The 27473-nt window shown below is 48.3% G+C and overlaps 2 protein-coding genes, 1 long non-coding RNA gene and 1 other non-coding gene across 4 annotated transcripts in view; 3 read left to right on the forward strand and 1 right to left on the reverse strand.

The window, feature by feature from the left end:
• Positions 1-126: 126 nt before the first annotated feature.
• On the forward strand, positions 127-10661 carry PLPBP (pyridoxal phosphate binding protein). Its single transcript, XM_016210645.2, has 8 exons — positions 127-225; positions 2592-2699; positions 2776-2811; positions 3593-3668; positions 5586-5720; positions 7671-7813; positions 8268-8366; positions 9281-10661. The coding sequence occupies exons 1-8, from the start codon at positions 127-129 to the stop codon at positions 9410-9412; spliced, it is 828 nt and encodes a 275-aa protein (XP_016066131.1). The 3' UTR covers positions 9413-10661.
• On the reverse strand, positions 4657-25266 carry LOC148093641 (uncharacterized). The gene is made up of 3 exons (XR_015714026.1): positions 25061-25266; positions 9481-9655; positions 4657-5672 (listed from the first exon to the last, which is right to left on the reverse strand). It is a non-coding gene; the product is annotated as an uncharacterized LOC148093641 (long non-coding RNA).
• Positions 18610-18773, forward strand: LOC148093642 (U1 spliceosomal RNA). The gene has a single exon (XR_015714094.1). It is a non-coding gene; the product is annotated as a U1 spliceosomal RNA (small nuclear RNA).
• The window catches only part of ADGRA2 (adhesion G protein-coupled receptor A2), a 33546-nt gene continuing 30451 nt past the window's right edge, over positions 24379-27473 (forward strand). The window contains exon 1 of the mRNA XM_087814174.1: positions 24379-24795. Coding sequence (XP_087670300.1) covers positions 24533-24795 — 263 coding nt within the window. The 5' untranslated portion in view covers positions 24379-24532. The remainder of the gene's footprint in view (positions 24796-27473) is intronic.

A 27473-nucleotide genomic window follows, 5' to 3' on the forward strand; every position in this document is an offset into this window, starting at 1 on the left:
CGATTGGGTGAGACGATTCAGAGGTGAGCGCTGATTGGGCCATATGGAGACGTGAGTCGGCCAAGACCGGAAGGTGGTTTCAGCCCTGGAGTGCCGGGGTCTGGGTCTCAGCGTAGGTCCCTTGGGATGTGGAGAGGTGGCAGCATGTCGGCGGAGCTGGGGGTCGCGTTTGCCCTGCGGACAGTGAACGAGCGCCTGCAGCAGGCGGTGGCGCGGCGGCCGCGGGTGAGGAAGGGGACCGTGTGGGGACCGTGGGCGGCCGCCGTGAGGAGGGGGACACCTGCGTGGGAATGGGTCGTCACGGTGACGCAGAGGGCTCTCCCGGAGGGGCGGGGCCCGTTTTCCGCCTCGGCATTGGCACGGGTTGCAGAGCCCCAAAAAGCTAGCTAAGGGCTCGAGCCCCTCAGTGACCTCGAGATGAGCCTGTCAGGTTTCCTGGAGGTTGGCTTATTTGGAACAGAAGGTATCCGGGGGAAATGACCGGTCTCCAGGCATCGCGGCCTTTGCCCATCCCGCTTGGCGTAGGAGTCAACAGCCTTAGCGGACCGGGGAAGGGCCAGGCCTGTGCCCAGCCAGCAGCTGCTAGAAAAGACATCTCCTACAAGAGCACCCTACGGAGGCTAAATCCGCCTGAGATCACGTGGGTGGCAGGTCCAACAGCTAGTAGATGCTCCGTAAATGTCGGTTCCACACGTGGGCGACGTAGCCGGCGGATTGATAGACCAGACTTGAGAGGCACCTAGCTGCACTTTCGCGTTTGCGGCAGGAGGGAGCTGACATCTAATCCCCTTAAGGGGAGACTCTTTTCCTTATGTATGTTTTGTCTCCTCTTGGAATTTCATTAGACCAAGGGTCAGTCAATATCTGCCCTCCTTGGATGGTGTGGAGTGAGACACAACAGAGAGGTCAGCTCATCAGTACTTACGGTGTCAGAACTCAGAATGCTGGCCTGGAACTCAGACACCGAGAGTGGACCGGTGGTTGCCAGAGGGAAGGACGGTTGGGAAATGGGTGAAAGCGGTGAAGGGATTAAGTACAAATTGGAATGGGGGACATCTGTAATACTCTCAACAATAAAGATAAATTTTAAAATAAATTAATTAAATTTTAAAAAGAAGTACAAACTGATAGTTACAGAATGGGCATGGGGATGTAAAGTACAGCACAGGGAATATAGCCAGTAATATTTCAATAACTATGTATGGTGGATACTGGAAATATCAAGGGGAACACTTTGTAAACTATATGATTGTCTAATCACTATGCTGTACACCTTAAACCAATACAAAGTAATATTGAAAGTAAACTGTAATTGAAAAATAAAATTTTAAACGCAAAAAAAAAAAAAAAAAGCTGGCCTGGAGACAGAAAACCTACTAGTATAGCCTTTCCTTGGCTACCAGTTAGATAGTACCTTGAACAAGTCACTTAACTACTCTGGCCCTAGTTTCCTCATCTGCATAGACAAGGAAATGAACTCTGATTGCTCTAAGCTCACTCCTGGAGTTAATGTTCTATGATTCTCCAAGTTAAACTAGGGATTTCCCTAATAAACATCACACTTGGAGATTCTCCCAGCATAACTCTCAGGCAGATTTGCTGCCTGTTTCACATTTCTGTCTGGAAACCATCAATTCATCAACATAATCCTCGGAGTTACGACATGATGTAATAAAAGACTGTGAATAGAGTCCTCAGAAGGAAGAAGAAACTCTTTGTAATTGACCTGACTTTTCAGGCCCTTTGAGAATGCTGTGATTCTGTAAAAATTGCAAAAGGGTGCTGGGGTACATGAAAACTGAACTATGTAAGGAGAGGTGAATCTCTTTTCTTATTGTCTCTGTGGATTTTGTTGCAGTAGGATTTGGGGAAGCCTTGCTTTTTATGTAATGGCTATGAGAACAGGGTCAGATAGATCTAATCCTGAGTCCAGAGTTTTTTTGTGTGTCCCTGCCTCAGGTCTGCTGCTTGTTCTTGACTAGATTGAACAGTAGATTACATAGTTATTCTAAGGCTGCTTTTGAAAATGAATGGGGTCAACATTAATAATTATACCAGAACGAGAAAGAGTTTCCAAAGCTGTTAACCTGGGGGGGGGGGGTCATAAACCAGAAGTGGCCTTCCTTCTACTTGGAGAGTGATGCCTTCCCTTAATGAAGTGATTCTTAAACCTCCAACCGTGGTGTGCAAGAGAATCATCTGGAGAGTTTGTTAAAAAGGAGATTCTCAGACTCCAGCCCCAGAGATTCAGATTCAGTAGGTCTAGAGTGGGACCCAGGTGATGCTGACACATTTGCTCAAAGACTGCATTTTAAGGAAATGTACTTCTTTTACTTACCTGTCCAGCTCTCCTGAGAAATGTCTTTTCCTAGGTATTAAAGTAACTAACATATTAGATTTATATACAATGCATTTGAAAGACATTTGGTCAGCATTATTTGGCACTGATCACCCTGCAGTACTGGAAAAATGGAGCTTACCAAATACCAAGTTAAGTTCTATGCTGATCTATTGTACAGGATCTATCTTCTAGGATTTATCAGGATAATATTCCCAAACATTCACTCATCTGGCTCTTTCCCTCTTGGCAGGATCTCCCAGCCATCCAGCCCCGGCTAGTAGCAGTCAGCAAAACCAAACCTGCAGACATGGTGATTGAGGCCTACAGTCATGGCCAGCGCACTTTCGGAGAGAACTATGTAAGAGCCCTTTACCAAACTGCCTTTCGAAGAGTCATTTTGCCACACTTCTGACTTGTCTTTTTCTACCCTTTAGGTTCAGGAATTGCTAGAAAAAGCATCAAATCCTAAAGTAAGTAGATATCTGAATTCTTGAATTTGTATCTAAATCTTGGCATTTCAGTTGAAAATTAGACCCATGTTGGTGGTTGAGTTTTAGAGCAGGAGGTTGGGCTGCAATAGAAATGTCTACATTCACCTTCAGCTCCCAATATTTCTCAGTTAGGTTTTCTTTCTTTATTAAGATTATAACTTTCTCCTTTGTAATTTTTTGAAAATGGTGATTTCTAAGAGCTTGCTGTAATCCTGGATCCTTTTGAGATTTGAAAGCTTTTATAAGTTCATTCTTTTCTTTTTAAAGGATTTTTTTTAATCCTCCCTTGAGGATATTTTTCTCTAGTGCTTTTCAGAGAGAGTAGAATGGGAGGGGGGAGAGGGAGAAAGGAAAGGAGAAACAAACATCGATGTGAGAGAGAAACATCAGTTGTTTGCCTCCTGCACATGCCTGGGGATCAAGCCCACAACCAAGGTATATGCCCTTGGCTAGAATTGAACCCAATACCCTTTGGCCCAAGGGCCGACGCTCTAACCACTGAGCAAGCTGGCTAGGGCTAATCAGTTCATTCATTCATAATGGGCAATATCTGAAAGATGGAGGGAGTTGATGGGAACAAGGAAAAGTAACAGAACAGAAGCCTTAGATGTTTTTCTAAGCATCTGTAGGAGCCTGGCTGAAGGTGATGGTAGTGCTTTATTGCATACACATGAAAGGTGAGATGGGAGTGAGTATGCAAAGTATTTGAGCTATCTAGGCCTCTGTAAAATCTACATTATTGTTACCTTTTTCTCTTCAGATTCTGTCTTCCTGTCCTGAGATTAAATGGCACTTCATCGGCCACCTACAGAAACAAAATGTCAACAAATTGATGGGTAAGATAAACTCCAAATATGATCATTTGGTTTTTCTTTTTTAGTTTGTTAACATGTTGAATTACACTTACTGATTTTCAAGTGTTAAATCAGCCCTTCATTCCTGGGGATAAACTTTGCTTGGACATGAAGTATTATCCTTTTAATATAAATTTGCATTTGATTTGTTAGATATTGCTTAGAATTTTTGCATCTATATTCACAAGGGACATTGGTCTTATAGTTTTCTTTTCTTGAAATGTCTTTATTTGGGTTTCATATCAAGGATAAATGCTGGCCTCATAGAATGAATTGGGAAGTATTCCCTCAAGTCTTTTGGAAGAGTTTGTGTGGAATTAGTATAATCTCTTCCTTAATCATATGGTAGAATTTACCAGTGAAGCCTGGAGTTTACTTTATGGGAAGATTTTTAACTATAGTTTCAATTTCACTAATAGATATAGGGCTATTCACATCATCTGTTTCTTCTTGAATGAGCTTTGGTACTATGTGTCTTTCAAGGAATTTTTCCATTTCATCCAATTAATGAATTTATGGGCATAAGGCTGTTTGTAATTCCCTTTGTTATCCTTTTAATATCTGTAGTCTGTAATGATGTCAGCTCTCTCATTCCTGATATTAGTAATTTTTGTCTTCTCTCTTTTTTCTCCTAGTCTATCTGGCTAGAGGTTTATCAATTTTATCAGTCTTCTCAAAGATTGACTTTATTTATTTTTCTCTATTGTTTAATTATAATATGTTATGTAAGCAAAAATAATGATGTATTGTGGGATTTATAACATGTAAAGGCAACATACATGACAACAATAGCATAATGAATGGAAAGGAAGAAACGGAAGTTCACTATTATAAGGTTCTTAAACATTATGTGAAGTGGTATACCACTTAAAAGTAGACTGTGGCCCGGCCAGGCGTGGCTCAGTGGTTAAGCGTTGACCTAGGATCCAGGCGATCAGGGTTCGATTCCCGGTCAGGGCACATGCCTGGGTTGCGGGCTGCAGCCGATCAATGACTCTCTCATCATTGATGTTTCTATCTCTCTCTCCCTCTCCTTTCCTCTCTCTGAAATCAATAAAGATATATTAAAAAAAAAAAAAAAGTAGACTGTGATAAGTTAAACTCAGAAGCAACCAATAAAATAACACAATAAAGAATTATAGTAATGTCAGCAAAGGAGATAAAATGGAGTCACAAAAACTATGTGAAATGGTGTCTCATGGTAGTTTTTATTTACATTTCCCTAGTGACTGATGAAGATAAGCATCTTTTCATGTACTTATTGGCCATTTGTTTATCTTCTTTGGAGAAATGCCTTTTCAAATCCTTTGTTCATTTTTTAACTGGGTTATTTGTCTTTTTATTGGGTAATAAAAATTATTTATATATTTTAGATACCAGACCCTTATCAGATAAATGATTTGCAAATATTTTTCCCCATTCCATGGGTTGTCTTTTCATTGTTTTGATGGTATTGTTTCTAGCTCCCCATCCCAGAAAGTTTTAAGAACATGGTGATATCATGCCAGAGAAGCACTTTGACCTCCACTGGTTATTCTTTCTTTATTGTCCTCATGACCTGTTTCTCTCAGTGTGAACTGAGATGAAATCAGACCAAGCCTGCTAGTAGGAATCTCTGCAATTATAAGCTTCTTGGAGCATATGGATACATATGCTGCGTGATTGTGGTATGTTAGCATTTCCCTCCCCTTATTCATTTTTGCTGATTAGACAGCAATGGTCTAACATTTGAATTTATATCTAGTAAAACTTTTACTTAAGTCTTATTGGCAGAATTTAGACTTAACCATCTTTTTCTTTTTCGGGGAATTTTTTTTCATCAACCAGAAGATGTGTTGTATGTTGTTGCTTGCTGCAGTAGGGTACATGAAGAATTGCCTTGCCTCTTTCTCATTACAGCTGTCCCCAATCTCTTCATGCTGGAAACAGTGGATTCTGTAAAGTTGGCAGACAAAGTGAACAGTTCGTGGCAGAAAAAAGGTTCTCCTGAAAGGTTAAAGGTTATGGTCCAGATTAACACCAGTGGAGAAGAGAGTAAGTCACCAGACTTGTATTATAGATTTTTCTTCCCTTAGGATGGTTGAAGTACAGGAAGAATAGCAGGTCTAATTTATCTGATGGCTAAGGTTATAGAAAGAAATCACAGGCCTTTAAGTAAGCTGCATTACGTAGTATCTAGATGGCACGATGACATCCACACCAGCCCACATAGTAGTCTTGAATACATCATGATTAGTTATTTCTTAATTTTTGAGGAGGCAGACAAGGAGAATCAAGAAGGGGATTGTGAATTTAACCTCCTGAAAATTCCCAGAAGACACCATCACTCCTGAAAGTGATTGCAAAATTACATGAAAAGTTACTCTTCTTGGGTCCTAAAAAGTAAATTACTTAGTGTTACATTGGGAGAACATAGAAGAAAAATCACTCTGCGCACCAGGCAGTGAATGTCTTTCCAGGGCTTGGTTAACAGTGTAACACAGTGAACAGAGCATGGGCTTTGAAATCAGAAAGTGGTGGGTTTGAGCTCCACCACTTTCCAGCTTCATAATCTTGCATAAGTTACCTAACTCCACTGTAGCTCAGTTTCCTTGTCAGGCAATGATATCATAATAGTACCTACTCCAGAGGGTGTTGTGAAGATTGAATGTGCTAATGCAGATAAAGCTTTTGGCATTGAACCTTGCACATCTTACTTGTTAGCAATTTGCTTACAGATCAGTGATTTGCTTCCAACCATCAGAGCACCAGTATTCACCAAAGCTTAGCATGAAGGAATTCAGTATATGCATCTGTTTTCCAATTAGGCCCTGGAGTCGGTTCTACCTGGGTTCAGATCTTAGTTTCACAATTTCTATTTGTGTGACCTTGGAAAAGGTACTGAGCTTCCCTGTGCCTAGTGTTTAGAATAGAGATAGTAAGAATACTTACTGCCCAGCCGGGCATGGCTCAGTGGTTGAGCATGGACCTAGGATCCAGGAGATGGTGGTTCGATTCCTGGTCAGGGCACATGCCCAGGTTGTGGGCTCGTTCCCTACTCGGGGGCGTGCAGCAGGCAGCCAATCAGTGATTCTCTCATCATTGATGTTTCTATCTCTCTCTCCCTCTCCCTTCCTCTCTCTCTCTGAAACCAATAAAAATATACTTAAAAAAAAAAAAAAAGAATACTTACTTATTAGAGTTATTGTATTAAATGAAAAGCACTTAGGATTTGCCACATGTGCCTGGCACATAAGGTAAGTGTTCAGTAAATTTTAATGATTGTGTATATATGCACCTAGATTATATATTACATTATTTATCTGAACTTGACTCCAGATAAATCTGAACTTGACTCCAGATCAAACTATTACATCATTTCTTGATGATTAGCTATAATTTTCCCTAATTAAATATTGAAGTTAGTGTCTTAGCATCTCCATTTGATAAGTGAAGGAAAGACAGTATCAGTAATCCTTATAACTGCATAATAAATAATCACTTGCTGCAGATTCCTCCTCTAGTTGTTAACTAGAAAGTTCTGTTAAATTTAGCAAATTATATAGCCAAAACTGTATCATATATTCCTTATTTTTAATTTTTTACAATTTTACTAATAAATTATTAAAACTATAGAGATACCAGATTTGGAAAAATAATTCTCATGTTAATCTGGCATTTTGGCAACGTGAATCTTCTTGGTGTCCCAAGAAAAGCAATCTTTTTTTCTTTTCCCTGTACTCTAGCTGTTCTCAGCTCAGATATGGAGATAGAACAAAGAGAGTTCAATTTATAGCTCTTCCCATGAGAAATTAGAACCTGACCAGAAGGGGAACTACATGAAGTCCTCAAATATAAAGTTACTCTTTTGGACTTGAGAACAAGTTCTTTCCATAGGTCATCTAGTCTGAGGATCACCTCTATTACAAGGAAGGGATGAAATGGACCGTTTCTCTGGCTATTTAAAACATTTTGGTACATGGGTCTTCTTTATTTTTTGTGAAGGTAAACATGGCCTTCTACCTTCAGAGACAGTAGCCTTGGTGGAACACATAAATGCCAAGTGCCCCAGCCTGGAATTCGTGGGGCTGATGACCATAGGAAGCTTTGGGCATGATCTTAGTCAAGGACCAAATCCGGACTTCCAGGTACTGGGGACCAGGGATGGAGGATTGTTTATGTGCTAAAGAAACTTCTTAGCAAAATGCTGTTGCAGGCTGGCTGTTGCAGCAAACTTCAGAGACATCCCAGATGCTGTCTGTCGGGTATTACACCCCCCTTCTGAACTTTTCATTAAGAAAAAAGAACAGGTTCCCGAAACCCCACAGACCTCACAGCTCAGTTTGAACCTGTTTAAAACAGTCTTTAGAGAAAATGAGCTGTTTATTCTTTTCCAGTGACATAGTTTTCTCAAAAGTAGGAGAATTTGCTTTAAAAAAAATTTTAAATTAAAGAAACTTTCAGTAACTTTTGGCAATTTCAACAGGCCTTTGAAACCATGAGAAATAAGTAACCTTTATCAGAGATGTTCAGATTCAGCCACTTCCAGGCATCCTTAAAGAGACGGGGATAAAATACATGTCACACTTGTCTTTCTGTCAGATGTTAGTGTCCCTCCGGGAGGAGCTGTGTAAAAAGCTGAACATTCCTACTGACCAGGTTGAGCTGAGCATGGGCATGTCCATGGACTTCCAACATGCAGTAAGTATTCTTCTGGGTGCCATTTGATGGGAGGGTCCAAAAGGCCACAGCAGACATCAGTCTTTGCTGGAGAAACCTTCGAAATGCCTCAATATAGCAATAGGGCATCCAATAGCAGTGGTTCTCAACTACTCTAATATTCCCCACCCCATTCTTTTTCTAAATGAAATGTATAGAAATTATAGCCTAACACATAATTTTTTAACTCAATATAATTCCCTAAATGGAATCTAAAGGAAAATAAGAAATTAGCTATAATTTTAAAAAGGCGTTTATTTCACTTTGTAAATGCTTGGACATAGCTATGTGACAGTAAGTCGTGATAAAGTCTGATGCTTAATCTTATGTGTAGATTCACCATGAATGCAACAGCTGTAAAAACATACTGACATATGTTGGCAGCTCAAATACATGATTTTCTGGAACAGTAAATAACTTGATAAAGTTCCAGAAATCAAAGTATAAACTTCCCTCTGTGTAGATAGTATTTGCATTGCTGGAAAATTATATATAGTAAAACAGTGCAAAAATACTTTGTGTTTATAAGTAAAATAGAAGTAGATCCTGTGCTGAGACAGTGATGAGGATATTTTTTCATCTACCTGACCAGGGAACATTAGAAAGGTATGTGGGCTGCGAGACAGTTTCTCACTGTGCTGATGTTTCCCACACACAGCTGGATGTCTGATAGCCCTGTGAAAGCCAAAGAAATCCTGACTTATTTCTAAAACATCCCTCTGAGGTCATACTGCCCCAGGGACAGCCACTGCCCTGTCCTCCTCCTCCTCGGTTGCATTATCAGCCAGACTCTTCATAGAGGCCCCTCGAGAGCCAGAATGAGAGGCACGGCATCAGCATTGGCTGCAGTCCTCATTTTAAATTCAGCCCTCAATACTCGCTCTTCTTTCCCACAGATCGAAGTAGGATCTACGAATGTCCGCATAGGAAGCACCATTTTTGGAGAGCGAGATTACTCAAAGAAACCTGCCCTGGACAAGTCCACAGCAGATCTGAAGGCCCCTGTGGAGGTGGCCCAGGCACACTGAGCCAAGAAACAACCAGCAGTGGCTCACAGCCCGTGGGCCCTGTCCAGGAAGACTAACTATGCACTCACCTGGATTTTCATTTGATATCCTCCTGGTTCTGGCACAACCATGATCTCCTTGTGACCTGGAGAGAGCACGCTGAGGATCATGTGTATTGATGGAAATCATCTGTATTTAGTGTCTGACGTAGGAAGCTTGCTTCAAGTAGTGGCTTTGGATTGTTTTTGAGAAATCCTGACATTTCTGCAGAACAAATATCAATAGCCAGGAATTGAGTTCAGTATTGAATCCTGCCCAAGAGCACCCATCAACCCATGAATGCCTTTCCCAGGTTAAAATTCAGTCACTGATGCCTATAATCCACCAATCAGAGGAATTCTCATTTGCCATCCACTTTAATAGAAAATTCCCTGTGGTCACCAGCTTCATACAAAGCCCACTGAGTAATCATCTTCACTGCTTTGCAGCAAGGTGATTCTGCCTCCCCACCCCCACCCCATTTCTACACCGCCCAGAAGATATTTGTCTCTACTCTGGAACAGCAGTACAGGTAACTTCAGGAAATGGCTCAAGTTAATGCTCCAAACCCAAATGGTTGTTGATGAGAACTTGTGTCAGTGGCCACCCTGTGCTGCTGTGTTGATCCTGAAATTTATAGGGGTAACAGAAATGGGACTTGGGCCTTTCTAACATCCTCCTGAAGAAACAGGACTTTGAGTTTTTTCCCCTGGGCCCTACAGTGATGAGAAGTTAATGATAACAATTTCTCATCCATTGTAATTCTCTTCATGCTGATTTCTTATCAAAGAATCTTGTAGTTCCCTGGAAATGAAAGATTCCTTCAAAGCCAGTTGAGGGTTCACAGTTTCAACAAGGCCTGACTTTGAGGCTCCTGTTCCTGAGGAGCACTTTCTAGGTACATTTATAGCCCTCCCTCATCCACATACACACTACTGATAAGCCAGAATTGCAGCTCTTGTTTGTTAATAGAGTAGCAAGATAAAAAACTAGAAAGCATACTTCTCAGATAGCCATGGCAGATGACTTTGGTCTGGGTTGTTTATTTCCTAGATGTTTTTTTCTTATTTATTCAGGCTCAAATCTTTAATTTTATGAAATAACTTTCAGAACAGGATGCTGCTGCCAAATGTAATTTTGTAAAACTTCAACCATTATGATCCCTGCACTGTTTCAGTCAGAGCTAGAATGTGATGTTTCAGAGTCTATTAAATAAAAATGTGAGTTTGAATTATGCCATCTGTGCCAATTACAAAGCAATTAAAAGATTTATTTTTATGACCTGGTGTAGTGAATCAGTATAACAGGAGAGGGGCATTGGAATCGACAGGATGCAGCTGTGCCGTCACTGGCATTGTACCAGCTGGCTTTGGAGAAGGATTTCCCTTGGGTCACAGATGCAGCCAGAGCCACACCATGGATGAAAGAGGGATTCTGAACTTCCGAGGGCAAGAAAATGAAATGTTGGCATTTCAGGAATTACAAAAATAGAGGTTAACTACCTCTTGCTTCAAGAAACTTAAATTGCCTCTAGATGGCGACATTGGTTAACCTGTGGGGCAAGCACTGGGGCTCCAGGGTCAGCAAATTACCTTGGAACAAACTCACATTTCAGTGTCATACCTTCTTTATGGGGCAGACATGGAGACCAGAGAGGACCCTCAGCTGACTCTGGCAGAGCCACTAGGTTCTTTCAGATAACCTCCTTTGCTAACTCAGCTGAGGGTCCTGATGGTGGCTGTGGAGTCCTTTGGGAAATGTGATATGGTCTGGCTTGTGCCTAGAGATTGAGAACAACAAGGGGTGGGCTATGGGTGGTTGAATCAAACTCAGATAAGGAAAGGAAGCCAAAGTATGTCTGTCCTGTGTGCCCACAGCAGGCCAGGACTCTTGGCAGAGAGAAAATTGAGCGAAGTTGTGTCTTTGTCTTTTGTTAATATGATGGACAGCAGGTCTGAAAACCAGATTTTCATCAAAGCAGTGACAGCATCCTCGGCAAATTTCCAGTGACAGGAGCATGCTCTCCTGGGTCAGGCCCGCCCATGCAGCCCCACACTCTCCTGCTTGAGAGTGCTGTCTGCAGCCTGGGCCCTCACCTGCCCAGTGCCAGCCTCAGGTTTCCACACTCCAAGTCTTTGTCCTCAGGAAGTGCCTCATGGATTCTGACCATGGCATCTCTTAACAAAGCAACCTCTTAATACTCAAACTATACTCCTCACTTTTTAAAACACTCATGGCACATAAAGCACCATCCCATATATTCTCTCCTTTTTCCCTAACAACAGCTGGTAGGGGAATTTAGGCTATTTGCCAGCATCCCTTTGTGGATTGGACAGTTGTCTGAGGTCAGAGCAAGTTGAGAACAGGGCAAGAGATAAACACAAGACTTGATTCCTGGTCCAGAGATTGGCCACTACACCACACTGACATCTTCTGTTATCTCAAGCTTTAATAATTGGTAAGTGGTATAGTCTTAGATTACAGGCTTAATTTAAAAGAAACGTGTTACCATAAAAGAAATGTATGTTTTTAGTCTGTTGCAATGGTTGAGGACTGACACATCTTAATGCAGAACAAACTCTGAAACCACAAGCGGTGGGAATGAGGAGGAAGGAGAGAATCGAGCCCGGCCTGAGTGGAGTTAGCCTCTCCTGTCATCGTATTTCCCTAACACCCACATTCCTCCCCCAAACTCAAACTGTCCCAGAGGCCGCAAGGCTCCAAGTGCACAGAACTGTGCCCTTCATCCCCTACATCTAGACTGGCAGTGAATTCTGTTCTCCAAGGCTGGGCAAGGAGAAATGAGGTCAAACAGGACATTCTTAAAATCCAAGGCATCTTTGCCCTTTGAAAAAAAGTGGCCCTGTGCTTCCCACCGAAGCTCTGAAGGAGGAAGGACTCGCCCACCAGTTCCTGAAGGGCTGTGATAAGTAAGGGTGGATGTCGTTATGGTGCAACTGGAAATGATTTGCTCTGGGAACTGTGACTGTCTTTACCATGAAATCAGTTGCCTGCTATTACATCAGCCTCATGACTAAAGGCAAAAGAATCCAAACCATCCACCAAGATGTTTTACTAATCTGCCCTCTCCCCTCAGGAAGCACATAGGTAGACAGAAGAGCTGCTTTCTTTCCCACCCAGTTTGCATGGACGGGCATATTCTATGGCTGTGTGTGGTTGAGTAGCTATTTACAAGCTAGAGACCCTTCAACTTATTAAGCTCCTCTCCCATAATGACTTCAAGGTCCCAAAGGACCTCAGAGCTAACACTTTTTTCCCTATAAAGTCCAGCACAGATGAGCCGAAATGGCCTGTGGTGGGACTGAGGGGGTCTTTGAGCACCCTTCTTGTATTGAAAATAAATTTTATAAGCTCAAGCTCCTGAGCTTTGAGATCACAAAAGTGCAGAAGCCACCTTTGGAGTGCCCGAGTGCCTTCTAAACTGTTCTTCCCACTGGCTGTCTGCGCCTGCCCCCACCCGCGGGCGCTCCAGCAGCGGGAGCTGAGCTGCTCTCCAGCTTCGGAGCTAAACTTGGCCCAGCTGCCAATCTCCAAAATAAAATCAATGTGTGACCTTATTCACCAGCTGTACCGAAGAAACTAGCACAAACGAGGGCCAACTTTGAAGCCAAAAAGGGAAGATGAGATGTTGGGAGAGAGAGAAAGAGGGGGAAAAACTTGGCTGGACATGAAAGGTGTCTTGTCTGTCTGTTCCCCATTAGGCGCAATTCTCTTGCAATCTCCAGCCTCGACATAATTCTCTTGACCAGAAACTCTCCTGAGAGATAGTGTCAGAAGGAAAAACAAACAGAATAGCATCTCTGACAGCAAAGTCACTTAAAAACCTATGGGGAGGGGGAGGTGGCCAGGGAGACATGTCAACACATAGGGGAGGGCACTCCTCTACAGCAAGCCACCTGTGGAGACACATTTACCCTGGGAAGGGACAAGAATAGGGCAGGAAGAGGAGCCCCAGGTAGGGCTGTGTGCAAGGCCAAGTCCAGCCCAGGAAGCAAAACTCCCAGTCCTTTGCCCTCCCAGGCCCTCTGATGCCTCAAGATCCACCTGTGTGGCTGTCTCAGCTGTGCACTCAACACGTAAATCCCTGGGTTCTGGGCTTCTTACAGCCCCATGGTGCATTGAGAGGGTCCAGAAGGATTGCTATAGAAAAAAGCGGTCCCAATTTGTCCTAACTTCACTTTCCCATTTCTGACCGCCACTAGCAGCCATGGAACCCAGCTCTCCCTGTCAGCTGGCAGCCGGTTCCCCAGGCAGCAAAGGCCCATTCTCCCCAAGCCCCTTTGACCTGCCTTTGAGCTAAGCCCTGCTGGGGAAGCTAGGCCCCCACCCTGCAGGAGCCCAGGGCATGAGGGTTCTGGAGTGAGGGGTGCAGGGCAGGAGAGGGCACAGTTCTGTGCTCAAGTTTCTGGGGCAGGCATTCTGTTATAGGAGAGAACTTTTTTTAAAGGAAGAAAAACTAATCAAAAGAAAGAAGCAAGAGCTTTCCCTGCCTTTCGGACTTGTTTATTACTAGGATATCTGATTTCAGCAGAGGAAGCCGGCACTGGAGCAAGGTTTTTATTGGCCGTGAGCAAGAGGAATTCAGGGTTTGCCTTTGATTTGGCGTCTCCAGAACATGAGGCACTGAAGAGTGCTCGCTGCTTTGATGGAGCAGCTCAGGACTTTGGGGCCCCCCAACTCCCTGTTTTCTGTAGTACCCACTAAAATTCCTTTTGGGGGATGAGGGTGGAGCAGGGGCCCCTGAGTGGAAGGTGGCCTCATAGACATTTCAGAGAGGAAAACAAAATAGGGGACAAAGGTAAAAAGTTCTGAAATTGGCTCCAGGGGAGCACAAGTGAGGCTATGCTCGTCACCCCCCTTCCCTGAGTGGGGACCTGGAGGAGGGAAGGTCTGGTTTGGATGAAAGCACAGTGTCTCTAGCAGACAGAGCTAGGCAGGCTGCAGTCAGGCCTGGCCTGATGGTTTCAATGTGTGAGGAAGATAAAGGCAGAGATCCGCTGAGGCAGCCTCTGCCAGCAGCACTGGGGCCTGGGGCCCGGCTGGCCTCTGAGGAGGCGGGATTACCAGCTGGGCCACAGGCTTGAGGAGCTGCTGCTGATCCCCAGGGCTCCCCATAGACACCTTCACACACAGCCCCTGTTTGGGGTCTGGAGCCCCAGCCAGCTTGATCTTACCATAGTCCTGGGTAAGCTTCCTGCCTCCTGCTGGCTTCTAAAGGGGGGCATCTATTGCCACTGGAGAAAGAAGAATGGTATCCCTCCATTTAGGGACTTCTGGATTAGCCCAGCTATCTCCCTTTCTCCACTTTTCCCTCTGGAAGAACTTAGGAGCTGAGGTCTCTAAGTATTCCATTGAGGGTGGGAGTCAGCTGCGAAGGGTGCTGGGACTCTGGGACCTGCACTGATGGTAGAGGGCAGCCACTCTGGTGGAAGGTGGTTCTGCATGGGTATGGCTCTCTTCCTTTTCCAGGTTTGTGCCCAGAGGCTGTAAGTCCAGGCGAGAGTCACCTTCTCCCTCTACAAGTGTGGGTCTTCACAGGCCTCTCTGTGTGCCTCCGTCACTGGTCACAGGCATCTCCCAGACAGAGTATGAGCCTCGGCTGTGGTGTTGGCTGTCTCTAGCATGGCTTGCACACCTGGGAAGCCCAGGCCCACTTTGGCAGCCACTGAGCTGAGGCCCAGAGCCTGGGGCAGGGGGTGGGGAATGGGGAAACAGGGCTCTCACTGTGTCCACTTCAAGGAACCCAGGCATCAAAAGGACTTTATGCAGTAAGTTTGGGAGCATTCAAGGAGAAGAGCTGCAGGAGTTAAAGTAGATGGCCACACTGGGGGAGGGGAGCACATACACATAAACACACACACACACACACACACAGCCACTGAGCTTGCTCCAAGACTCTGGCACCAGTCTGTCTGGGTTTGAATCCCATATCTGTTCCTTAGCAGTCAAATTACCTTGGGCCAAAGACTTTACCCCCTTGATGCCTCAGTTTCCTCATCTGTAAGTAGGGGTGATATTAAGAGCAGCTGCCCCATGGTGTTATTGTGAAGTTTAAATGTGATAAAGCGTGGAAAGTGCTATGCGCAGAACCTGGCACATAGTGGAGGCTCAGAAGAGGTTGGGGACCGCGCGCGCGCTGGCCCAGCCCGGTTGGGCTTCGCAGTCTGTTTGAATCTCCTCAGAGAAACAGGGCGGAGCGCTGATGGACAGAGCAGATAAGGACTGTTGGGAAAGCTGTTGCCTTCCTTGGTAAATGAAACGTGATCCTCTAAGGCTGAGGAGGAAGGGGTCCCTCCAAGAAGCAACCAAAGCTCAGAGTGCCCACAACAAGCTCCCTTGTGGATGTCTCCCTGAGTGCGGCTGGAGCACGGGGCTGGACACAGGAGGTGGAAAGGCCCAGCTTCCCCTTAACACTCTGCCCAAACAAGGACACCCAAGCCTCCCCTTCCCTTCCCTTCCCTTCCCACAACTTTAAACTAAAGACCTAACTAGGGACTAGGGCATAAAAACAGTAAATCATCCCAGAGTGAAACCAAAACTGGATACTCTGGCTCACACACCCTGGGCGTCGAGACGCCAGTGACACACCCAAGCTGCCGGAGTGAGTCCCCAGGTCCCCAAGACCGGAGGCCCAGAGGGAGGGCTCCTCTTACATTTCTCCCAGCCTCCCCTCCGTGACCACCACCTTCCAGCAAGGCAGCCTGATAGGTATTAGGTAGTAAGCCAGCCACATGCACAGAAGTCTGACCTTGACCTTTCAGAGAGAGAGAGAGAGAGAGAGATGCACACAGACAGAAAGACAGACAAGGAGGAAAAAAGTACAGAGAGAGGGAAAGGAGCGGGAGATGACAAGAGAGACAAACTCCGAAGGGCCAGCCCCAGTAACCAACTATGAGCCCACCATGCACCAAGAAGACAGCTGCTGCAAGAAATGAGGGTTCCACGCAAAGATAACTTTTCCAGAAAATTAGAAATCCAACCTGCCAAGCTGCTGAGCCTCCCCTGTGTGTAAATGAGGCTGTCTTTCTGAGGCACCCTATGACTGGAGGAGCTTCCCACTTGCTCCAAACCAGTGAGAGACCCATGGGGAAGGGGCTGTGGTGTTGGGAGAGGGCGACAGTGACTCAGGGGACCACGCTTGGAAATCTATGGAGAGCCACTGAGAGGTGGAGCTCCTGAAGGCTGGACATGCAAGCCCACCCCAGACAGGGAAGCTCTCCCAAGTACTAAGCCTCCTTCAGGGCACTGAAAGCAGGACCAGGTAAAAGCCACCTCTGGGGGCAGGACTGGGAAGGACCATTGCTTTTCATCTAGATTCTTTCACACTATTTCATTTTTAAACCAGATGGGTGTATTGCTTTGATAACAATTTTTGTCAATAGGAGTGAGGCTAGAAGCAGGCTTCTCTGTGGAGGAACATTTGAAGTTTGCCTCAGCTGTGACCCCACGCTTGAGCCTTGCAAAAGGACACCCCACTCCTCACTCTCACCAGCCCTCCTGGGCCCAGTGCCCGGGGTGACCCCAAACACTCCAGGCTTGTCCTCTGCCTCTCCTCCAGCCAAGAACAACGCTTGCAACTTTCTCCACCAAAGGGCTTTTTGCTTCTCTTCTGTTTTCTTCGGTGCCCTGGGGTGTGAGGGGCACAGATCTATGAGCCTGAGCCCTGCGTCTGGGAGACCAGAGAGCCACGGCTGCCCATCCACACCCACCTCTGTGCAAGGTAGCAGGTAGAGTGCGAGGGGTGTCTCTCCCTCTTGCTCACTGCTCTCCAACCACAGGTTCCCGACTCTTCCTTGATTGAACACAGCAAGCGTGCTTCCACCTTGCTGCCACTTGCTGTTCACTCTGCATGGAATGCTGTCCCCCCCAAATCCATGGGGCCTGCTCCCTCATTCCTTCAGAACGCTGCTCAAAGATCACCTCGTCAGAGGGCCTTCTTCATCATTCTTCATTCCCTTACCCTGCTTAACACCTTGCTGACCGGTCACGAGATAACTCATGTCTGAACTTACATTAATTTAAGTAATTTTAAACACCTTGCTAACTGGTCATGACAAAAAGTAGCCAGCCGCAGGGGCGAGTTCTGGCTCAAAATAGCTGGTCAGCAAGGTGTTTTTTGCTTCATTGATCTTATACCATCTATTAGATTATATGTATGTATTTGTTGATTTACACATTACCTGGCTTTCTCTGCTATAATGTTAGCTTCATGAAACCACAGACTTCCGTTTGTTTTATTACTATCTCTTCAGTGCCCCAAACAGTATTTGGCACATGGCAGATACTCGGTAAATGTTGTTTAAATAAATGACTAAGGCCTCAGTAACACTTTGTTGGACAAGTTAAATAAATGTCTCCTCTATTCGTTGGGCACTAACACAAGCTGGGAATCATAGAAATAAAGAAAATAATTCTCTCTTCCAGGACCTTACATTGTAGTAGAAGAGTCCAATATGTAAGCCGTGAACTATAACATAGAGCAAAATGATGCAGGTACCAATAAGAAAAATGGCAGCAAGCCCTAGGGGACAGCAGGTTAGCTGACATTTACTGAGGACTCATATGTGCCAGGCTGCGGTGTTCTCTGACACCAATCAATTCTCCAATTCTCTGACATCTACTGGGTGTCCTACAATTTAATTCAATTCTAACATTGACAACTCCGAGTTAGTGCAGACCCCTCAGGTTAAGGGCTCAGTCTCACAAGACTACTTCAGATGCCAGTTGCAAGTCCCAGGTCACCTGTACGTCTGACTGACTGACTATAAATCATCAGAGATTTCTACCACTCCCTTTTCAAAAAAAAAATTTTCTTTGCTAGAAGGGCTCACAGAATTCAGAAAAAAAACTTACATTTGCTGGTTTATTATAAATGATATAACTCAGGAACGGCCAACTAGAAGAGATGCATAGGGCAAAGTATGGGGAGAGGGGATATGGAGCTTCCTTACCCATTCCAGGTGTGCCACCATCCCAGCACCTTGATGTGGTCATCAACCCAGAAGCTCATTGTTCAAGAAGGTTTATAAAGCTCAATCTCCACCAGCCCCCCTCCCTTTTCCGGAGGCTAGTGGGTGGGGCCAAAAGCGCCAGCACTCTAATCACTTGGTCTTTCCGGTGACTAGCCCTATCCTGAGGTTATCTAGACATACCACCCTATACTTACCTGGCAAGGGAGATGCCATGAGCAAGAAGGTAGTTTTCCCAGGGCAAGGCTTATCCATTGCACTCCAGATGTGCTGACCCCTGCGATTTCCCCAAATGTGGGAAACTCAACTGCATAATTTGTGGCAGTGGGGGACCGTGGTCACACCCTCCACAAGGAAAAAAGAAGTACCACCCTAAATCAAGTCATTAGCATAATTTCAGGTGTGCTCAAAGGGTGTCCTTAGGGATAACTGAAGATACTCCTATTACTCAGGAAATTCCAAGGGTTTTAAGAGCTCTGGGTCAGGAACCGGGACAAAGACCAAATATATTTTTGTATCATACTGAACAGGCTTCATTTTCATATGTCAATACAAGAAACATCCAAACCTATAGAGAACTTTTATGCATTTATTTGCGCCAAACTGACAATTGCCTGGAAGCGAAATCTCAATGGATTGAGAAAATGCTCCAGAGAATGGCAGTTTTGCAGCTTATTTTATATACTAGAATAAAAGGAGGCGTAAGGAGGATTGCATGAAATCCGTTGGTGGTAAATTAAGGGGGAAGGCGCAGGAGAAAGCAAAGCAGAGAAATCTCTGAGCTTGGGTAAAAAGCAAAGCGGAGAGACACATATTTCCTTTACATTGGTGGGTACAGGATAGTTAATACTTAACATTTACAGCACAGAGACGATATTCAGGGAACAAGACAGTGAGGAGTTCTGTAGTCTTGTGCTCTACTGCACAGATTGCTCTGACATTTCAAAGTTATCTTAGATGTAAAAAGACAATAAACAGGCTCACTTAAGGTAAAGATTGACCTTTGTCAAGGAAGCTACAGGTCTAGGACCAGACTACCTGCCATGACTCACTTTTAGTTAAGAATTTTTATGTTCAGTCTCTGAGTTTATAAGGCCCACCATGCTGGCCTCCCCAAGCTTGCCAGGTTTGGTATGTAGTCCGTTTTCATTCACACATATAACTGACACCATCATCACAATCCTCTGAAGTAAACACTGTTTTTATCCCCCATCTCACCGATGAGAAAACTGAGGCCTAGGTAAATCAAGTGACTTGCCCAAAGTCACGAGATCAGTAAAATGGAAAGACAGGATTTGAACTCAGCTTCAGAGTTCATGCTCATAGCCACTGTGCTCACAGTGAGATGTTCCATCATCTGGGGGAATGTGAGTAGATTTCACTTAAAGGATGAGTCAGGTTTTAATAGAGAAGGAGATTATAACCCTGGGAATGTCTAAATTATACACAGGTACCCAGTATGTGGTGAAATCTGAGCCCCAAAGGGAAGCCCTTGCAGCCCCAAGTATTCATTGAGGTAGGAATGAATTCTCATTCATTCCTTCTGGTGGAGGCACAAACATCTGTCATGAACACCCTGTGTGAATGTTCCAAAGGACAGGAGCTCAGCACAGTCCCCACAGGGAGGTATAAGACAGGGAAGAGGGGGACAGAATGCTCAGAGGAATGGGCAGTCGAGTTATCCTGGGAAGGAGGCAGGAGAATGGATGGGGGTGGGGGGAGAGGTCAAAGGCACAGGTTCTGTGTGTGCCTCCACTGTCTTTATAAGCTAATGGAGCCCTAGAGAAATGTCGAATTTGCACTATTGATTCAATTATGGACTATGATCTTACCCACTGTTGTCCTGGGTCTGTGTTAGGACCTTGCCTCTGAAAGGCAACAAACCATGGCAGAAGGAGCAAGAAAAGCTAAAAAAGGTGAACATCCAGCCCAGCCAGGCATGGCTCAGTGGCTGAGCATCAACCTAGCATCCAGGAGATCGCAGTTCGAGTCCAGGTCAGGGCACACGTCTGGGTTAGGGGCTCGATCCCCAGTTGGGGGCCTGCAGGAGGCAGCCAATCAATGACTCTCTCCCATCATTGATGTTTCTACCTCTCTTTCTCCCTCTCCCTTCCTCTCTCTAAAATCAATAAAGATATATTTAAGGAAAAAAAAAAAAAAAAGGTGAACATCCAGGGTGGGGCCTCAGACAGCTGGGGGAAGAGAGCAGAGCCTGGAGGGCCTGCAGCTGGGGCATGTTCTGATTGTACACATGTTTCTAGTCTCAATAGTCTTACTCACCCCTCACTTTCTTCTAGCTGCGTAGTGAAGCTCCTTTGAAAAGTTTCTGCCTTCCTTGACTCCCTTAGAAGAATAGGGGAGGGCTAGATCCTGGTTCTCCTGCCAGCTCTGGTTTGGCAGTGGACATCTTTAAAGGCTCAGCTTAGAGAGGAGCCAAGGAATCAAAATAAGAAAAACTTAATGGGAGTGAAACTGGTGGGAGAATTGTTGAAAGCCCCTTTTCTCCCCTAGAAATTATAGAGCATGGCTGTTAAAAATTTAGAGTCCAGAATACCCAGTTCAAATCCTGGTTCTATTACTTATCGCTATATATCCTTGGGCAAGTTACTATTAAGGTAGCTCTTCACCTCAGGTCCCTGTCTGTTAAAACAGTCACCTTCACCCTGTTGTGAGGACTGACTGAGCTAAGTCTTACAAAGTGCAGTCAACAACGCCTGGCACAGGATAAGCACTCAGTGATGCTATCCTCCCTTCGTGCAGGCCCTGCGGTAGCTCTGGTCTGCTCCAGTCATGGAGAGAGGGGACAGAGACAGTCACCCCATTTCCACTCTCAGCTGCTCCTAATGGAGGGCCTGGTCTATCCTGGGGTAAAAGGTCCCAGCCACTCCTTGTCAAGGGGGAACAAATCAGCATTGAAGTTGGGGACCAAAGAGAGGCTGGCTCTCGGCTAGCACCTGGCAAAGGCGAGCTCTTTATGACAGGGGCATAGCATGAAAGCCCCCAGACCCTTAAGGGAATATGATGGTCTGGAAGAGTCATGTGGGTTACACTTCTGCCCCAGATTGAACTAAACCTTGTGGTCAGCTCCACTCCCCTGCCTCAGTCAGGGCTACTTCAGCCTGGTCCCGGTTATCATAGTTCCTTATCCCTACTCCTTTCAAGAGCTTATCACACACTAGGGACTTTGAGCAAACTCCCTAACTAGATTTCCTGTCATAGGGACCTGAGTTTGAGTCATCTTTTTATCTCAAACGAACCAAGACAAAAAGATTTTCATGTAAGTCACTCATTCACTCCATCCTGCACCTCTGAGGGCAAATAACCAGGAGCTTCCTATTGGAAAAGCTTTGAGTGACTGGGAGAAAAGAGCACTTAAAAAGGAATGGGCCCTGGCCAGGTAGCTCAGTTGGATAGAGCAGTCATCCCATACGGCAAGGCTGCATGTTCCATTCCCAGTCAGGGCACATACAAGCACCAACCAATGAGCCCAGCCAGTATGGCTCAGCAGTTGAGCACAGACCTAAGCACCAGGAGATCCCAGTCAGGGCACGTGGCCGGGTTGAGGCTCTATCCCCAGCAGGGGGCATGCAGGAGGCAGCCGATGTATGTTAATATCCATGTTTCTACCTCTGTCTCCCTTTCCCCTCCTCTCTCTCTAAAAAATCAATAAAAACATTTTTTTAAAAAGTAATCAACCAATGAATGCATAAATAAGCGGAACAAATCTCTCTCTCAAAAATCACTTTACAAAGAAATCAGAAGGTAAGTTCACAGCTCTGGCTCTTTATCACTCAATAAGTGATTCGGTTTCCTCATCTGCACCTGCAAAATGGGGAAGTCACCCCAGTGCCATTCACCTCCCTGGGTGGGTAACAGGAGCCAAAAATGATGACCAACAGACAGGACGACGTTTGTAAATATCTTCACCAAGCACCTCATTCCCACCTGTGGGAAAGCATCGCCTTATTAGATGTCATTTGGCCTCTATCAAGCCTCAGAGAATGGGTGTCGCAGTGGAATTGCTTTCCAGACTTAAACTTCCTTCACTTAGCAAACAGAGCCGACAGAAATGCTGTGCGACCAGGCCAGAGGCCCCCTGTCTCCTCTCTGAGAAATTTTCCTCTCCCGGGCACAGGAGGGTTGGGTGGCAGACCCCACCTCTGGGCTGTGGCTCTGTGACACACTCCACCCTCGACCCTTCCTGGGGAATGAGGAATGCAGCTGCAGCCTGCCTGCCGCCTGCGGAGGGCTCCTGCTGGGGGAGTCCGCGGCCCTTCTCTCTTCCTCCATTTGCAATCACTATTTATTTATCTTTGGAAGTTGAAGGAACCAGAGCCTGCAACTGGGAGAGACTTGTGGAGCCAGAGAGGGAAAGTGAAGAAGCCAGTGTCTGGGCCCCGTGTCTGCTGCCAACGCCAACGGGGAAGGAAGAGAAGCTGCTTCCCCGCAAAGGGGGGTTGGGGGACACCCCCCTGAAAGACCACCGTCCTGGAAAAGGTGCCACACACACCAGCAGGGCCAAGAACACAGAAAGAAGGTGGTGGTCACCGTAGTGACCACTTTGGTGGCTCAAAGCAGGAAGGAGAACAGGAGTCCTGCCCAGGGATCCCCCAGTCAGGGCCGCCTGCCCCTCAGCAGCAAGGCTCTGTTAAGTGGCAGAAAAGTCAGCCTTTGTGGGGAAACTGAGGAAGCAGACACACTGGGCCACACTTCTCTTCCCCTCTGTCCCCAGCCCGCTTCCCAGTTTGCATTCCAGTCCATCAAAGACCCACAAGCGATTTCCATCCCCAGTTGTCAAGGTCAGACCCTGCCCAAAGCCGCCAGACCTCTGCCTTAGGAAACCGAATGCCCCCTCTCATTCACTCTCTCATTCTCCCGCCACAACCTACATTCAAAAACTAGGGGCAGGTAGGGACCCATTTTCACTCCAGAGATTAGATACCCCAGGATGTTAGGGGCTGTGTCCAACCCACACAGAGATGTCTAGAATGGGGCTCTCCTGACTCACAGTACAGTGCTCTTTCCACACCCCAGTCCAGACGCCCTGCTTTTCCTCTTCTTGGGTTCCCCTCATTCCCGCTGCCTGCCCCCCTCCCCCCCATACACACACAAACACATGCTGGGCAAGATCTAGCCGGTCTGCCTTGGCCTTTGCTCCCTCCTTGGCCGAGTGACATGCACGCCATGCTGGGCAAGGTCACAGCAGCAGAGGAGGGTCTCTGTCCTGGGGGGGGGGGGGGGGGGGGCTGGCGTAGGGCTGTGAGAGTGAGGTCCGGCTTCCAGACTGACCCACCAGGTCAGGGGCAAGGGAAGCCGAGTCTCAGCAACCCCAGGGTGGTGACCACAGTTCAATTCAAAACATGGAGCGCCAGACATCTAGGGTCACGCTGGCAGGCCAGTGAAAGTCCCAGAAGCATCGGGGTGCGGGCTGGGCCAGCATGAGAGAGGGAGGATTTTGGGGAAAGTGATGGCGGTGGGCTTGGCGGTCTAGAGGAGTTGTGCAGAGGGGCGGGAGCGAGACGGAGTGTGGGTTCGGGGCGGGTGCGGGGCATACGTGGGGCCTCCGGCCCGCTTGCCCACTCTTGCGTCCAGGAGGGCACCGGCCTGGCTGCGTATCGGGAGGCGCTAGGGCCTTGCGGACGAGCCGGCGTGGAGAGGGCGCCCCCTCGGGACGGCGGGCGGGGTCTGGCGGCGGCGGGAGCTGCGCGGCGCAGAGTTGCCTCCATCCATGGCACGAAGCGGCGGCGGCGGCGGCGGCAGCAAGGGCCCTGCGCGATCCGTTAGGTCCCAGCCCAGCGCTGAGAGAGCAGGCGACGCGGAGCGGCCCGGTCTCCACCAGCCCGGGAGCACCGCGCGGAGAGCGCGGCCGCGCGGCGGAGGGCCGCCTGCTCTGCGCTGACAGCCGCGCGGGCGTCCTCCCCGCCGGGGCGCTCGCCGGACATGCCCCCGGGGTGCGGCGGCGGGGACCCCCGGGCTTGCCTCCGCCCAGGGCCCCCCGCCCCGCCCTCGGGCGCCCCGGGCCCCTACTGAACACGCGTCCCGCACGCCCGGTCCCTCCGGCCCGCGCGCAGACCGGCCCCAGCGCTGTCGGTCCCCGCGGGGCTATGGGCTGATGGGCGCCGGGGGATGCAGGATGCGGGGGGCGCCCGCGCTCCTGCTGCTGCCGCTGCTGCCCTGGCTTCTGCTCCTGGCGCGCGAGACCCGGGGCGCACCCGGCTGCCCCGTCCCCATCCGCAGCTGCAAGTGCTCCGGGGAGCGGCCCAAGGGGCTGAGCGGTGGCGCCCCCAACCCGGCGCGCAGGAGGGTGGTGTGCGGCGGCGGGGACCTCCCGGAGCCTCCCGAGCCCGGCCTCCTGCCTAACGGCACCGTTACCCTGTGAGTACCCTACTCCGCCGGCCCGGCCCTAGCCGCGACCGGAGGACGAATGGAGACTTGACGGAAGGGGAGGGCAGAGGGGGACTGGGACGCCGCCGCCACTTCAGACACTTTGGGACAGGCCCGAGTCCAGGCGCCGAGAAGGCAGGCTTGGAGAACTAAGGGAGAGATTAGGGCCCCCGAGGTGTGGAGGGACGGGGGCTTGGCGGGGCGGGGCGGGGCGGGGCGGACGCCGCCCAGAGAGGCCCCGAGGGCGCCCACTCACCTGCACAGGTGAAGGGGAACGCGCGCCGTCGGGACGCCCACGCCCCTTGAGTTTCCAGCATGGGCTTGTGTTGCGGACTTCGGGGACCCGAGATGGGTGGGCTGGAGGGAAACCTCAGGAAAGGTCGGCGCCCGCGGCTGTGGTGGCTGTGGTCCTGAGCCCCGCGGACGCGTCCCTGGCGGGACTGGAGGAGTCTCCGCGGTTCGCCCCGCGGCCAGGCTCCTCCAGTGGGGGGCGCTCCATTCGCTCCCGGAGCCGGCCAGCCCGGCTTCCAGCGGGTCTGTGTACTCGGGGCGGGCGGGAGGGTGGGCTCCGAAAAGTCTGTCCTTCGGGCGCAGGCGCTTCTGGTCTGAACGAGACCCCGGCGTCCCGATTCCTCTCGGATCCCTCTCCCAGCGCGCGCGTCTGGGAAGTGAGCTCTGCGCTGGGTCCTGCGTCCCTCCCTCTTCTTTCTCTCCCCTGAATGTGACACGAAATTGGCTGTCTCTCGATTGACGTTTTAGAGCAAAGATTGCTAAGAAAGAAACCTGGCCGAAGGGGTGGCAGCTGTTTCCCAGCCTCCTTCCGTCATCCCGTTTCCCTTCCCAGCCAGGGCCTTATTAAGCCCTCGCTTTGCTGGCAGCCCGGCCCGAAGCCTCCTCGATGGGGGTCTGAAGTCCCCGCAACCTGGGGAGAGTTAGCGACCCCTCCCCAACGCAGCGATTTCCTGCTCTGGCCACGTGCTCGGAGCTCCACGCGAGCCGTTTGGAGTGGAGGGTCGGGCCCTGGCTGTGGCCCTTTCCTTTCCCTTTCCTGTCCGGGTTCCAGCCTGCAAGCCGCTTCCCCTTCCCTGTCCTCCTGACCCCAGGAGCAACCGTTTCCCCAACGCCCCTTGCCCGAGCTGGGGCTGGCTCAGTCTGTCCGATTGTGTCCAGAACAATACAGTAGCGCCTCTGGTGGGGTGAGTTCAGAGGCTGCGTGCTTCCTGACAGGACAAGACTGGTCAGCCTCTGACGCTGGCCGCCTGGCCTGCCTTTTCTCCAGCTGGGGGGTGTGAGTGTGTGTGTGAGTGTGTGTGTGCAGTAGGGGCTGGAGGCAGTATGTCTGCTCTCTCCCACTTCCCAGCAGCTCAGGGATATGGCCATGGCCTGTGGCAGCTCATTCCAGGTCCTGCTTAGTGTCCACTAGTGTTGATGGGTCCAGACAGGCCTGGCATTCCCCACCCACTCAGTTCTGGAGGAGAAAAATGCTTGTTGTGTGGAGTAGCTGGGCTGGTGACTGTGCTGAGTGCCCATCATCCATGGCAATTCAGTTCCGAGGGGTATGTGTGTATATACTGGATCTTGCTGCTGTGCTCACACCTGGGGAGGACGCTGTCTCTCTGTATGTCTGTTTGTTGGGATTAGGGAATCCTAACGTACTGAAGGTAGAAAGAAGGGGGGAAACACTTAAAGATGGTTTAGCAGTACATCTTAGAATGATTTGGCAACTAATCCTTTCCAGCCATGGCTAATTCCTATCGACACGGCTCCAAGGTGAGAGCCGGGCCAACTCTGGGCGAGAATCTACTATGACAGGGTGGCAGCAAACATCACTGCTAGCTCACCTTCCCATCCCAAACCATCCCCAGAGGAAGGGCTCCCCTTTTGTCCTGGGCCACTGACCTAGCTAGCTTAAGATACCTTCCAAAGGAACACCCCCCTGAGCCTGACTGAACCCCACAGAGACAACAGATAGGGCAGGCCAGAGAAGACCCTGAGAGCCCTCTGGCCCAACCAGCCTGGAGTGTGACTGAACCCCAGCCAAAGACATATTTCTTAGGTTCTTCCCCCCACCCCCTACATAATCCTGATCCCGATTGCTGCCCACCCTACCCCACTCTACCCCACCCCACCATGCTGGCTCCTAAAGGAAAAAGAAGCCAAGTTCTTCAGCAGAAGCTAGGCCAGGACTCTGGTCTCTGGGCTCAGTCCCTCCAGCATACCCATCCCTACCCCAGCATGCATCTTGAGGGAAGAAGGAAGAGAGGCCTGGAAAGGGGCTGCCGCCTCAGCCTGGCAGCAAAGCAAGAGGCTGAGAGCACGAAAAACTCCTCCACACCCTCCCGAACTCCTCCTCCCTACTTTTTTCTTTTTCTGCACAAATTTCCCCTTTCACCTTTTTGCCTGTCACCTGGTGCAAAGAGCAGGAGTTGAGCCAACAGCTTTTGCAGTGGCAATATCCTCCCTTCACCTCCTACTCCCCTGCTTTCCTCCAGAATGGGCCACCAGGTCCCAGTCCCCTTCCCAGGCCACCGTGCTGAAAGGTCCTCAGGGGACCTGGGACTCCACCTTGGGACTACTTAGGTAAAGAATGTGCTAGATAAGGTGACTTCTCAGGTCTGCAAATATCCTCTCTGCTCCAAGAAGGCCTCCAAGCAGTTCAAAGGCATTTC

This window comes from Miniopterus natalensis, chromosome 2 (assembly GCF_054644295.1).
Source record: "Miniopterus natalensis isolate mMinNat1 chromosome 2, mMinNat1.hap1, whole genome shotgun sequence".
Lineage (NCBI taxonomy): Eukaryota > Metazoa > Chordata > Mammalia > Chiroptera > Miniopteridae > Miniopterus > Miniopterus natalensis.